The sequence below is a fragment of the Ochotona princeps genome, chromosome X, assembly GCF_030435755.1.
Source record: "Ochotona princeps isolate mOchPri1 chromosome X, mOchPri1.hap1, whole genome shotgun sequence".
NCBI lineage: Eukaryota > Metazoa > Chordata > Mammalia > Lagomorpha > Ochotonidae > Ochotona > Ochotona princeps.
In genome coordinates this window covers 32,391,537-32,406,727 of record NC_080865.1, presented here as the reverse complement: position 1 = coordinate 32,406,727, position 15,191 = coordinate 32,391,537, and the positions used below count along the sequence as shown (strand labels likewise).

The 15,191-nt window shown below is 45.2% G+C and overlaps 1 protein-coding gene across 5 annotated transcripts in view; it reads left to right on the top strand.

The window, feature by feature from the left end:
• Positions 1-15,191, top strand: part of DLG3 (discs large MAGUK scaffold protein 3) — a 63,628-nt gene that overhangs the window by 8,324 nt on the left and 40,113 nt on the right. For 2 of the 5 annotated variants that reach the window (XM_058658209.1, XM_058658205.1), the window contains one exon: positions 214-316. In XM_058658209.1, coding sequence (XP_058514192.1) covers positions 214-316 — 103 coding nt within the window. Of the gene's footprint in view, positions 1-213; positions 317-1,102; positions 1,290-1,910; positions 2,079-6,854; positions 6,878-15,191 lie in introns of those variants that run through there. The other 3 variants (XM_004595227.2, XM_058658207.1, XM_058658206.1) reach the window with 3 other exon arrangements.

The following is a 15,191-nucleotide window of genomic DNA, read 5'->3' as shown; positions in this document are numbered from 1 at the left end:
ATCGGCCTTTGACCTCCACAAGGATAGTTACTACACTGGAGAGGTCATATCATTTAGGCCTTGTACTCTGGGAACAGATGGAATATTGGAGAAAGCATTGCAACAGGCGCAGGGATGGGCTATGGATCTCTCTCTCTCTGCTAAATGCTAGCACAGAAAGCTGGTTTCCTTTTGTGCTTTGGGGGTAACTCAACAGCTCCTCTCTTTGGACAGGTGAATGGAGTGAACTTGAGGAATGCAACTCATGAGCAGGCCGCAGCTGCTCTGAAACGAGCTGGCCAATCAGTCACCATTGTGGCCCAGTACAGACCTGAAGGTAGGAGAAGGGAAGGTGGAGAGAGAGGGTGTGGGCGGCTCACTAACTGCTGTCCTTTGGCCATCATAGATAACAGAGCCGCTTGAGCAGCTCCATCCTGCCCTTGGCCAGTAACCTCTTGTCTCCCTTTCATTCTGGACCCAGGCGCGGGGAAGGGGTTGCTTTTGGGCGTCTTGGAAACATCAATCCAGGCTGTGCTCTGAGCCTGTGCATCGGTGTTGCAATGCAACACAGCGCCGGTAGTAGGCAGCAGCCCTTGGGAAGAAGCAAAGCGAACTGGGCAACTGGAAAAGGGGAGGAGGAGACACGGAGGGGCTCAGAGACCGAGAGAGGAACCGTGTTCCCTGGAAAAGCAGGGCGGCTTTCGGTCACTGGGAGAGGAGGTCGGACCTTTGCGGGGATCTCAGCTCAAGCCTCTAAGACGTTCCCCCCCCCCTTTCAGGCCCCTCCCCTCATGCAGATGACTGCGAAAGCCCAAGGAACGCGTCAGAAAGGTGTTACAAAGCCCTTAAGGCAGGGGACCGCGAGGCGACCCCTCCCCTCTCGGGGGGGGGTGGCTTCTTTGTAGTCTTCAGGAGCAGTCCTGGGGCGGAGGGAGAATGGGCGGAGCTGGCCATGGAAATGAAGGCTTTTGATTGGCTGCAACCAGCCAAGGCCCAGGTGCCGAGGTGAGCTGCGGAAGGCGCGCCCTAGCCTGCCTGCCGGCGTGCTGACCATTGGCCGGCCGCGGAGGGCCTCCAGCCGCACGCCCCGCCCCCTGACCCGGGCCCTGGGCGCCGGGCGCCCCTCCTTCCCCCCCTCGCGCGCCTCAGGCGTCTCCTCCTCCTCCTCCTCCTCCCTCCCCTCCCCCGCCGCCCACCTCCTCTCCTCCCGCGCGCCCCGCTTTGTGTCCGTGGTCTCCCGCGCGGGACGGAGGGACCGGCCGGAGCGGGCGCTTTCGCAGCCTTAGACCTGGACTCCCATCTGGCGCCAGGTGAGGTGGGGCGGACTGGGGTGAAGTCCCCTCATAGTCCCCCTTAGCCTCTCTACGGTTCTGCTCTCAGCTCCTTTTCCAACACTGCTTACCCCCCAACTCTGTGTTCTCCCTCGAATGCCTCCTTCCTCGTGGGTCTCAGCCCTCATCCTGAGTCCCTTCCGAGGGCTCCTCTCGGGCCCACCCCTCCTCGTCGGGGTTCTTGGCTGGCCTTCTCTTTTGCCATCAGCCCTGCCCACCCGCCAGCTGTGCCCCTTTCTCACCACAGGACCGCAAACTCTGCCCGCAGGCTCCTTCCCGCTGCCCACTGCGCCCGCAGCACCTCCCTGGTCCTTTTCCTTGGAGACATTGGCTGAGCCTTCCCTTCCCCCCACACCCGGTCCGCCTAACCTCTGGGCACAGGGTGCCCGCAGACCCCCCTGGCTTTTGTTGGCCAGCCTTTCCCGGCTTCTTTGGCCCCTGCCCCTCTGGAAGCCTTCCCTTTGTCGCCTAGGACTGCAGTGCCGGTCCTGGGTCCACCAAGGCCAGACGGGGCCGCTTCCCACGGTGGAGGAACCCTCCTGGGCGGGCAGGTGTTCTAGTTCCGTGAGCAGAAGGGGAGAGGCTGGGAGCGCAGTGGCCAGGCAGCCAGGGACGCGAGCGCCTACCTTTGTCCTTTCCACCTCCACCCCCTCCCGTGCCGGATCCAGAGCCCAGAAGCCAGGGGACTGCCACCTTCCTGCACGAGGGGCTTTGCAAGCACTGCAGAAGTGGAGGGAAGTCGCTAGCAGCAGGGCTTGTGGGGCTGAGGTAAATGGGGAAGAGGGACGTAAATGCTGACTTGGAGCATTCCCTGTGTTTGGGGTTCAGTTGCCTGACAGGGACGGAACCTTAGCGTTTCTCTCTCTTTTTTTTATGATTTACATGCGTGCCTTTTACTTCTCTGTAGAGCGGAAGCGGCTGATTTTTATTAGTAGCTAATATTTATCCGTTTCGTGCCTTCAGCCTAAACAACATAGGTTGTGCAAAGGAAATGGTTTCTCTTGCATATTTGTGTATGTGTGCGTGCGTAGTGGGGGGAGAAATTGCTGCTTCTTTCGGTTTTGCTCTCTGATGTGGGCCACATGGAAACAATACTGCGAATTTGTCTGGTGGTGGTATGTTGCAAACTGGTGACTACGTGTTTCTGTGACTTTGGTTGGGGGAACGCAACTGGTCTGTTCAACAAGCTCTGACTTACCCAGGTTGAAAGGTTTCCTGGGCTGTTTATTGCTCTCTGTTTCTGAGAGTTTGGAATGGAGACTCGTACTGTCTCCTGTTAGGTCTTTCTACAGCAGGCATTTCTTCTCTTAAGGCTTAGTTGAGCCACTATTGTTAAGGTTCCACCACTCCAGTCTTATTTCTTTCTTTGGTTTTGTAAGCTCAACAGGGCCTCAACAGGCAAAAGCTTTTATTTTTTTCTATTGGAAAATGAACCCTTGGAGACTGGTCCAGAGAGACTATCAAGCATTCCTTGTTGGGCTCTGCATTTCCTTTGATAAAGTGCTGGTTTTTAAAACTACAGACTCCATGTTGATCGTTTTATAAATGTATTAAATACAGTTCTTTGGAGGATTGCATCACAGTGGGTATTTGCAAAAGGAATGATCCAAATATGTCTGTTGGTAAAATGGGTGAAGATGGCATGTTATTGGCCAAGCAAAGTGTTCATTATTGACGTTTTTTCCACATAGAATGTGGGAGCTGGAAGAGATCACATAGTCCAATCTCTCATTGTATAAACTGGAAGAGCTACACCAGAGCCAGGACATGACACACCTAAGGTCATGAAGGGAAACTTGGCCAAGGGTCAGCAGTACATTGCATCCTGAGGTCTACCAGTTGAAACTAACTGTGGTTGTGGACACCAGGGAGACCTGCAACTTGGTTGAGAGTGGGTGACCAGCAGGAAAGAAACCAAGGAAAGATTGTGGAAAAGAAAGGTAGAGGTGGAGGGAAAGTTAGCATGCTCTTCTCAGTGGCTTCTCTGTCTTTAAAAAGAGACGGTAAAATGTAGCCTTCACCAATTGGAATAATCAGGGTAAGGACATTTTTCCTCTTTGTTTGAAAGCTTCCTTGAGCGTGAACTCACATACCATGCAACTCCTCATTTAGTTTTGCAGTTCAGTGATAGGGAGTAGTGTCTCCACCTCCCTGGTCCATTTTAGGACATTTTCAGAGCCTCTCCTGTGGCTGCATATAGAAGAGGTTAAGGCGTTACAAGGGTGATAGATTTAGGACAGTCACTTCTTAATATATCTCTCTGGAATCTTAAGTACTGGATAGCAACTCAGGAATATGCCAACCTCGAGAGTCCTTCATAGACCTGGTTTACTTCATGTGGTTAAGCCCACAATGAAGTCAAGGAACCTTGTCTTTCTATTTGATCTTTGTACCATGCATAGCATAAGTGCTCTATGAATGTTTTTATGATGAAGCTTTGGAATATAATCCAATAGAAATAAAACTACCAGGGTCAGTGTTGTGGCTCAACTGGCTAATCCTTCACCTCCAAGTGCCACATCCCATATGGGCACCGGTTTGTTTCCTAGCTGCTCCATTTCTGATCTAGTTTGCTCTTGTGGCCTGAGAAAGCAGTAGAAGATGGACCCCTGCTCCCATGTGGGAGTCTTGATAGAAGCTCCTGGCTCCTGGCTTCAGACCTCCTCAGCTCTGGCTATTGTGGCTATTTGAGGAGTGAACCAGTGGATGGAAGATCTGTCTTTGTGTCTTGCCTTCTCTCAATAAGTCTGCCTTTCTAGTAACAATAAAAAATACTAAATGATAAGGTACCACAGTGAGAGACGCTGCTTAATAGTTTCATTCCTGATTGCTCCAAATTGTGTGGACACAGAAATCCTACCTATTAGCTAAAAATAGCAGGAAGTTCTTGGGCATGTATAATCCTGCTTAAAATTCAAATTGAAAATTTCAACAACTGCCTCTCATCAAAAGTGCTCTTCCGGTCTATTAAAATGAAAAGTATCTTTCTGTGACTCGTGGAATTGTTCCATTAAGAAAAGGGGATGGCTTTGTATTATAACATTTGAAGATCTCCTCCATCTCTCCCGTGCCTTACTTTGTGTCAGTCTCTGGTTATAAACTGACGGGGTGTTTTTCTGGAAAGCCCTTTTGTTTTTAGAATAGAACCTGATCTCAAAATCAGGAAATGAGCCAGAAATTGGTCACTAAGGTAGTTAAACTGGGAACTGATCCTTTGTGACCAGACTTTTCAACTGGAATGTAAATCCAGATGAGATTTTTTTTTTCCCATAACTTTCAAGTGCTGAACAAACATACTTTCACCGTGGAAATACCTTTGGGAAAGGCCTGGAAGAGTTAGGGATCAGTGCTGACTGTGACTTGAGAACATACAGGTGATGTTTGCCCTGCAACATCTGGGTAACTTAGCCATTTGTCCCTGTTTGAGAATGCAGCCTGTAAAGATAATCGCTACCGTATTGTCAGGATCTCTGGAGATCATAGGAGTGAAAATATACTAAGGCAAAGCAGCAGAGTTCTGATGAGGGTTGGAAGTGGGGGAGAAATAACATGAATTCCTATTAACAGTTGGGCACTATGAGCCATTTTTTAGAAGAATTATTTATCTTGAAAATCAGTGTTACAGAGAAGAAGGAGAGATCTTCTATCTGTTGGTTCATTCCCCACATGGCTACAATGACCAGAGCTGAGCTGGTCAGAAGCCAGGAGACTTCTGGGTCTCCCATGTGGGTGCAGGGTCCCAAGCACTTGGGCCATCTTGCTCTGCTTTTCCTGTTAGCAGGAAGCCAGATGGGTAGTGGAACAGCTGGCACATGAACTGGCACGCATTTGGGATGCCATGGTCCCAGTCCGTGAAACCAGAGGATTAGCCTGCTACACCAGTGCATCAGTCCCACTGTGAACAAGTTTTAAAGTGCTATTGCATTCATTTTTGCATCCCTAGCACCTCATCAGGAGCCTGGTAGATGGTTTAGTGAGTGTCTCCGTGTACCAGATAACTTTTGTAATCATGAGGCTTCGGGAGATCCCTGTGAGACCAGTATGGTTACCCCCACAGTACAGGTGGGGAACATGAGAATCCCAGAGGTTGGGGGATTTGCTCAGGGTCATACAGCCAAAAGCAGAGTGAGCACTTGGAGTCAGTTTTCCTGAGCAGTTTGGCTCTAGTGCTTTTGCCCTTAGGTCACAGCCATGTCTCTGGGTCCTTTCCCTTCCCATGTATGTATCTGGACACAGCAGAAAATGACCAGTCTAGGATGCTTCAGGTGTCCGAAGCTAAAAAATGGAGTAAAACCAACTCCTAAACTGTAACCTTTTTGTCTTGATGACTTGCAACCCCTGCTCCCAAAACAGAAGTAATCTGGAGGAAGAGGGGCTGCTGTCAGCCTGAGGGTGACCCTCCTCTCCTGCAGGAGAGAAGAGGTAGAAAGACTGCCAGGTAATGATATTGGAGGCGGGGGAGAATCCCAAGGAGCCAAAGTAGGAGTTGGTTTGTTTGACTTAATAGCAAACATGTGCAGACTTATGAATATTAATGCAGTAGGTAGGCATTTCTCATTTCATGTTGTATTTGTCATTCATTCTTTTATGACCTTCTAATTCACTTATTTGAATGCTTTTATAATAGTCACAGAGTTGTGCAACCATCACCACAATCGATTTTGGTATTTTTGCCATGGCCGTACCCTTCAGCCATCACCTCCCAATTTCCTCATCCTGCTTAGCCCTAGGCAACCACTAATCCACTTTGTGTCAATACAGATTTACCCATTTAGGACATTTCGTGTAAATGGATTGGTGTCTGGCCCAGCGTGGTAGTCTACTGGCTGGGGTCCTCGTCATGCATATGCTGCGGTCCCATGTGAGCACCAGTTCGTGTGCTGGCTGCTCTACTTCTCATCCAGCTCCTTGCTCGTGACCTGGGAGGGAAGTGGATAATGGCCCAGGGCCTTGAGACCCTGCGCCTATGTGGGAGACCCAGAAGAGGCTCCTGGCTCTTGGCTTTAGATCGGCTCAGCTCTAGCTGTTTCAGCCACTTGGAGAGTAGAGCAGTGGACAGAGGATCTTTTTCTGTGTCTCTCCTTCTCACTGTGGGTCTGCCTTTCCAATAAAAATAAGTAATTCTTGAAAAAAAAATGGATTGGCATTGTTTGTGGTCTTTCGTGACTGGCTTCATTTACTTAGCATAGCATTGTCAATGCTCATCTCTGTTGTAGCACGGATCCAATACTCTGTTCCTGTTTTTGGCTGAATAGTGCTCCTGTATGTATACATCACCTTTTGATTTCCCATCAGTTGATGAGTATTTGGGTGTTTCTACTTTTTCACTATCAGGACTAGGCTTTTAAGGACATCAGTAAGTACATATTTGCATGGACAGATGTTTACATTTTCTCGGGTGTGTGTTTTACCTCAAAGCAAAATTGCTGGATCATATGATGGCTCTGTGTTTAACCTTTGGACACGCTGCACCTTTTCATATTCTCTAGCAGCGTGTAAAGATTGCAATGTTTCCACAACTTCTCCAGCATTTGTTGTTGTTAATCTTTTTGATTCTAACCAGCCAGGTGGGTGAGAAATGATATCTCACTGTGGTTTTGATGTGCATTTTCCGGATGGCTAGTGGTGTTAAGTGTTTTCATGTACACATTGTTTACTGCTCTGTTTTGCTCTACTTTGCTTGGTCCCCCGCTTTGCTTCTCATCCTTTTTGCAAATGCACTTGAAATCAGAGCAAGCCAACTATTTTACTACTCCAGTCGTTGGAAGAAACCAGGAGGCTAACCACCTCTTACTCTTACTTGTGTAAGTGTTAGAGGAGTTTAGGGCTTGGATGTGGACAGCTATAGCTGGGAGTACTGAACTAATAAAAAGGATCAGGCCTATCTTTTTCTTAAAGCTTATTGGGGGTCAGTTTAGCTGCTAGATAATGCACCCATTTGAAATGCACAGTTCAGTGGTTTTAAAATTACCAGACATGGGCCCAGCATAGTAGCCTAATGGCTAAAGTCTTCACCTTGCATGTGATGGGATTCCATATGGGGCACCACTTCCCATCCAGCTCCCTGTTTGTGGCCTGGGAAAACAGTTGAGAATGGTCCAAAGCCTTGGGACCCTGCACCTGCGTGGGAGACCTGGAAAGAATCTCCAGTGATTTAGAGGTTCATTCATATGGGTAGCGAATATCAGTGTGTCCTTCCTTTTAACGACCGAATAATATTTCATTCTCTGGTTATACCACATTGTGTTTATCTGCTTTTCAGTTGGTAGACATTTGGTTTGTTTGTACCTTTTGATAGCAGTTAGTATTACTGCTTTAAACATTTATATGTAAGTTTTTATGAACATGTTTTTTTAAAAAGATTTTTATTGTTATTGGAAAGCCGGATATACAGAGAGGAGGAGAGACAGAGAGGAAGATCTTCCGTCCGATGATTCACTCCCCAAGTGAGCCGCAACGGCCGGTGCTGCGCCAATCCGATGCCGGGAACCAGGAACCTCTTCCAGGTCTCCCACGCGGTTGCAGTGTCCCAAAGCCTTGGGCCGTCCTTGACTGCTTTCCCAGGCCACAAGCAGGGAGCTGGATGGGAAGTGGAGCTGCCGGGATTAGAACCAGCGCCCATATGGGATCCCGGGGCTTTCAAGGCGAGGACTTTAGCCGCTAGGCCACGCCGCCGGGCCCAAACATGTATTTTTAACATTCTTGAATTAGATGTCAAGGAGTGGAATTGCTGGGTCATAAGGTAACTTAATGTTTAACATTTGTGATGAACTGCCAGACTGTCTTCCCAAAGTGACTGTACCCTTTAGGCTTACCCTGTTTTGTAAATGTAGAAGAGGCTTAAACATTGAGCTTTTTTTTTCCAGTTTAGCTCCCTGGAGCTGGATGTGTGTGTGCTAGATTTGCTGTATTGTGTGTAGCCCGAGGACATGATAACTAGATTTGGCAAAGTATTCGGATTGTAGATAGACAGCAGTGTTCTTGTCCTTGTTTAGATGGTTTGGGGCAAAATCCTTGTTTAGATGGTTTGGGGCAAATTCCTAGGATTTTTGGAATCCAGTGTTTTTCCTGATGATGCAGAATGATTAGAATAATATATCATAATGAAACAATTATTTATTTGATTATAGCTTTTTGGAAGTTCTTTGTAACTAAATGTATTGCTTGTTGGAATCTTGACCCTGGCATTGATACTGTTGCTCTGTTTAAAGCTTTAGTCTTCTATTTTACAATAAGATTATTGTTTTGTTATTTTTAACAGTTTATTTAAGGATTCATTTTATTTTTATTGGAAAGTCGGATATACAGAGAATAGTAGAGACAGAGTGTAACATCTTCCATCTTCCATCACTCCCCAAGTGGCTGCAATGACTGAAGCTGAGCCAATCTGAAGCCAGGAGCCTCTTCCGGGTCTCCCACACAGGTGCAGGGTCCCAAAGCTTTGGGCCATCCTCGACTGCTTTCCCAGGCCACAAGCAGGGAGCTGGATGGGAAGTGGAGCTGCCGGGATTAGAACCGGCGCCCATATGGGATCCCCCCACAGTCAAGGCGAGGACTTTAGCCACTAGGCTGCTGAACCTGGCCCATTGTTCTTTTATTTTAAATAGAGAAATTGGATAAGTAGAATCATTTGGTCCTACTGCTGTTCTTGAAATTTAAAAAAAATTTTTTGCTCCCTTTACATATGAATGATACCATTCCGTTATAAAATCTGGATCTCTGTGTGTAAAAGCATGGTAGAGAAGCCAAAGTCTGGTATTCTAGTTGAAACTTTATGTAGCTCAATGATGTTATAGTGCTTAACTTACCTACTAGGGACTCTTTAGTTTTCCAATTTTTTGTAAAATGGGCTATACCAGATGATTTCTAATATTTCTTGTAACACAAATTCTTTGTTCAGTAAGTGAACCTTAAGTTTTGGATTCAGTTTACAAGTTCCTATTTGTATTTAGACTCTAATTCGCAGTCTTGAGCTTATTACAGCCTTGAACTGCCTTCCCTTTCCAGTGATAAGGCTTTCATCCTCTTGAAACAAATTCTTGTTTGTTTTTCTCTGAATTTTAGACACCTTTACAAAACAAAGGCCCCAGAGATTTTTTCTTTCACCTTTCTACTTGATGGAACTAAACGATGAAGCATTCAAAAAGTCAAGAGAGAAAAATGACAATTTTATAAACATGTGCAATAGGGATGTAGATTTTCAAAAGACAAAAAAAAAAAAAAACCTGTGCAAGTTGGGTTAAATTCCATAGGAGATGATTATGACTACATGTTTAGTTTTGTAAATACACAGAAGAAAGTGGTGAGCACAAGGAAGAATTGGTTCACCAAAGTGAAACAAGTCATGGCAGTCTGACCAGATTTTTTGAGTGGACAGGGTTAGTGTGCAGTAGATAGGGTGTTACGATAGATATAATATATCTGAATTTCAGCAAGGCATTGGGCTTCTTGAGTGTGCTTTTGGATAAGATGTGTGGGTAAGAACAGTGATATATGTACATGGATTTGTCTGGAACTGGATGAATAATCAGTTCCAGAGGAAATGATTAATTAGTGAAGAGCAACATGGAGGGAAGTTTCTAGCATATATATATGTGACATGGCTTTGTCCTTCAGCCTATGCTGTTCAATCTGCCTTGCCACATTTCTCTAATTATATTTATTTTCTCCTGGATATGAATATTATCTTTAGATTTGTGGAAAATTGGAAAAATACATCAAAGTACAAGTGAAAAATTTCAAAGCATATTTAAAATTACCTCCAGAGATTACCACTAACGTATGTTTATTTCCCTTCAAACTTTTACACATTTTTATTTTACATAACATATAATATGTGTATGCATATATCTTTCTTTTGAGAATAGAATTACTCGGGGCAGGCATTTGACATAGCCTTTATGCTTGGGACACTTGCATACCCTATCAGAGTGCTTGGGTTAAAGTCTAAGTTCCGCTGCTGGTGGTGTGGCCTAAAAGGTAAAGCCACATCCCACATGGGCGCCAGTTCAGTCCTGGAAGCTCTGATCCCAAAAATCCATCTCCCTGCTAATGGCCTGGGAAAGCAGCAGAGAATGGCCTGAATGCCTGGGCCTCTGCACCTAGGAAGAAGCTCCTGGCTGCTGGCTTCAGCTTGGCTCAGCCTGGGGAGTGAACCAGCAGATTTTTCTCTCTGTTTCTCTCTGCTCTTGCTCTCTTTCTTGTGATTCCCAGCCCTTCAAATAAATAACAGTAACATCTTCTAAGCAATCCAGACTCTATGCCCAATTCCAGTTTTCTGTTAGTACATACTTTAGGAGGCAGAAGGTGATGGCTCAAATATTTGGGTCTCTGCCACTCATGTGGGAGACCTTGACTGAGTTCCAAATTTTTGGCTTTGGCATGTCTCAGCCCGGGTTGTTGTGGGAACTGATTTGGGAACTGATCAGCCGATGGAAATAGTTCTCTTCACTCTCTCTCTCTGTATATATATGTCTGTAATTCAAATAAAAATGAAAACAATTTTTTGAGGGCTAGAATTATTCTGTTTAGCTGATTTTATATTCTTTCCAGTAACATATCATGAATATTTTCCTAGGTTATTATGTATGCTTTGACAAAATGGTGGTTTTATTTATTTATTTATTTTCTTCAAAGAGAAAAAGGCAAAGGGGGACGGGGAGAGAGAGAGATTGGGACTGAATGATTCATTGTCCATCCACTGGTTCATTCCTCAAATGCCCACAACAGCCAGAGCTAGGCCAAGCTGAAGCTAGAAGACTGAAACTCAGTCTGGCTATCCCCATTGTGAGACCTAAGCATTTGGGCACTTGCCTGCTGCCTCCCAGGGTGCACTTTAGCAGGAAGCTGGAATTGGAAGTAGAGCTGGTACTTGAATGTAGACACTACTCATACACTTGCCCTGGAGACCAAAGGTTTTTGTTTTGTTTTTGTTTTAATATTTATTTATTTTTATCAGAAAGGCAGATATACAGAGAGGAAGAATTTCTGTCTGCTGATTTCACTTCCCAAGTGACCACAATGGTCGGAGCTGAGCTGATCTGAAGCCAGGAGCCTGGAGCTTCTTCTGGGTCTCCCATGCGGGTGCAGGATCCCAAGGCTTTGGGCTGTCTTCAGCTGCTTTCCCAGGCCATAAGCAGGGAGCTGAGCTGATCTGAAGCCAGGAGCCTGGAGCTTCTTCCTGGTCTCCCATGCGGGTGCAGGATCCCAAGGCTTTGGGCTGTCTTCAGCTGCTTTCCCAGGCCATAAGCAGGGAGCTGAGCTGATCTGAAGCCAGGAGCCTGGAGCTTCTTCCGGGTCTCCCATGCGGGTGCAGGATCCCAAGGCTTTGGGCTGTCTTCAGCTGCTTTCTCAGGCCACAAGCAGGGAGTTGAATGGGAAGTGGGGCTGCAGGGACATGAACCATCACCCACATGGGATCCTGGTGCATGTAAGGTGAGGACTTCAGCCACTAGGCTACCATCCTGGGCCCAAAATCTAGTTTTTAAGTTAAATAATATTGTGTATTGGGTGAGCCACAATTTGAGAGTATTTCAAAAAATTCATGGAAAATGTTTATTAGGAAATAGATATGCATATATTTCCATTTTTTTGCATCAGAATAAAAATGACTTTTAATTCCAGTTTTCCATGAACTTGTTGAAGTTCCCTTGATTCATGTAGCTATTCCCCTATTGGTGATATTTAGGTGGTTTCCAGTGTTTTGATCTTACACAAAGCTCTTTGATGCATATCCTTGTACTGGGTTTTTGTGAATCTGTGATTATTTCCTCAGGATAAATTTCTGTAAGTGAAATTATTGAGTCACAAGATAGAACATGTTTAATTAAGGCTTTTGATACATTTTGCCAAATTGGCTACCACCTCCACTGACAGTGTAGGATTTATTTCAAGATCCTCTCTAACATGGGATATTTAAGACAATCTACAAATTTAATAGCTGTAAATGTTACTTAATTTGTATGTTAACATGCATTTCTTAATAATGGAATTGAACTTGTGTGTGTGTGTGTGTGTGTGGTTTGGATTACCTGTTCGTATCCTTTCCTCTTTCCTGAATCAGGTGTGTTCATCACTTCTTATTGATAGATAAGGGCTTTACTTTAGTTAGAATGTTAACACTTTATGTCATGGAGCCTTTTCCCAGTTTCTATTTTGCTTTTTCACTTAATTTTTATCTTGATGTATAGGTATTTTATGTTTTTATACAGTCAAATATATCAGTGTTTTCTTTTGTGTATTTTATTTCTTGCCCATAGATTTGGAAAGGCCTTCCCTACCCAGAGAGCAAATACTCACCTTGTTATAGTCTCATTATTTAATGTTTCTACATTTCTTTAATCTAAAACATTAACCTGCCTACAGTTTATTTATAACATAAGGTACTAACGTAACTTCTGCATGAAATACTAATGAATTACCTCAATATCATTTATTAAATAATCCATGATTTCCTTTGCTGTTTTGAAGTACCACCTTTATTATAAATGAAATTCTTTTATGTGCACACCCAGTTTGGGTGTTGGTTTTCGTATTCTGCCCTGTCATGTTTGACTCTGGGTTTACTAGGTACTGAAAAATGAGCTCAGCCGTTTTTGACAGCTGTAAATGTGGGAAGTCTCCCTGGTGCCACTTTCTAAGCTGTATCCTAAGAAACTTGACCTAAAAGGAGATTCAGTTGATCTCCGCATTCAAGGGTGTCGGAGTTTGTGGTCTTGTGGGAGTGACTGCTACGAAGAAGGGTTGAATCTAGACTCTGCATGGAGCTGGTACAATGTGGAAATCGGTTACATTAGCTCCAGTTAGCACATGTTAACCTAAGATGTATATTTTTTTAAAGATTTATTTATTTTTATTGGAAAGGCAGATATACATAGAGGAGGAGAGACAGAGAGGAAGATCTACCGTCCGATGATTCACTCCCCAATGAGCGCAACGGCCGATGCTGCGCCAATCCGAAGCCAGGAACCTGGAACCTCTTCCAGGTCTCCCACACAGGTGCAGGGTCCCAAGGCTTTGGGCCGTCCTTGACTGCTTTCCCAGACCATAAGCAGGGAGCTGGATGGGAAGTGGAGCTGCTGGGATTAGAACCGGTGCCCATATGGGATCCCGGTGCGTTCAGGGCAAAGACTTTAGCGGCTAAGCTTCTGCCGCCGGGCCCAAGATGTATATGTTTTGGTTACTATGTTGTAGCATTGCTGTTAAGTGGAAAAGATTACTTTATACGGGCCTGGCATAATAGCCTCATTGATTGGTTTACAAAATCATAAGTATGTCAGTATTAGAAGCAACGTTAGGGGTCCTGGCATGGTGGCGTAATAGGTTCATCTTCCATCTGGATGCCTCTGTTCCTTATAGAGGCCAGTTTTTGTCCCAGCTGCTCCACTTCACTTCCAGCTCCCTGTTTATGACCTGGAAAAGCAACCAAGGATGGCTTGAGTCCTTGGGTCCCTGTTCCCATGTGGGAGACCTAAAACAAGCTCCTGGCTCCTGAATTGAGATCAGCTCAGCTCTGGCCATTATAGCCATTTGGGGAGTGAACCAGTGGGTGGAAGATCTTTTCTGTTTCTCCTTCTCTCTATAAAATTCATCTTTCTAATAAAAATAAATCTTAAAAAAAGAGCAATATTAGCACTTACCTATTTAGAGGTGTCAACTACTTTATTTTTTTAAGTTTTTTTTTTTTTTTTTTAATTTGAAAGGCAGAGTTACAGAGAAAGGGAGAAGTAGAGAGAGAGATCTTCTCTCTGCTGGCTCACAGCCCAGATGGCCACAAAGGCCAGGGATGGACTAAGGCAAAGCCTCGAGCCAGGAGCTTCATCCAGGTCTCCCACGTGGGTACAAGGGCCTAAGTACTTGGATCATCCTATGCTGCAGGAAGCTTGATCCAGGTTGAGAAGCCAGGACTCAAACCAGTACCCATATGGAATGTTGGCTTTATAGATGGCAGCTTAACCTATTATGCCACAATACCAATCCTTGTAGACTACTTTAAATAGTAGATCCATAATTAGAAACTAACCCAAGATGGGAATCGTAGTTATTTTTATAGAGGCAAGTTTGTGATACCTAGATATGTTGAAATTTGGTAATTCATACATTTACTGCATACTCATGAGTATCTTTTTTTTTTAAGATTTATTTTATTTTTATTGGAAAGGCAGATATACGTAGAGGAGAGACAGAGAGGAAGATCTTCCGTGCAATGATTCACTCCCCAAGCGGCCGCCATGGCTGGAGGTGAGCCAATCCGAAGCCAGGAGCCTCTTCCAGGTCTCCCACGTGGGTGCAGGGTCCCAAGGCTTTGGGCCGTCCTCGACTGCTTTCCCAGGTCACAAGCAAGGAGCTGGATGGGAAGTGGAGCTGCCGGGATCAGAACTGGTGCCCATATGGGATCCCGGGGCAGTCAAGGTGAGGACTTTAGCCGCTAGGCCACGCCGCCGGGCCCATGAGTATCTTTGTAATGGTCATATCTTACTTTCAGTTCCATCCATTTCTTTTGGAAATATTAACCATAGTGTTGGGACAGGCACTTGTCATTCAGACGTATTCCTGAGGGTTTCTGGTTCAGAGATCACTTTGGAAACCTAAAATCCAATTTCTATTCATCAGAGTCTGTGAGTGTTTTCTAAGGTTCCAACCTCATTTTCATCAGAGCGGGGCAGTTGTTCACAGTTAGTGATTCGTTGGACCCTCAAGACAGCTGAACAAAGGGAATTGAATGCTTGTGTAACTTTGAGATTTTGGAATTTATTTATTTATTTATTTAAGAAACAGGGAGCTCCCAGTCAGATGGCTTGTTCCCCAAATGCCTGCAAAGGCCAGAACTGGGCAAGAGTCAAAGCTGGGAGCTAGGAATACAGTGCAGGTTTCCAGTGTGTG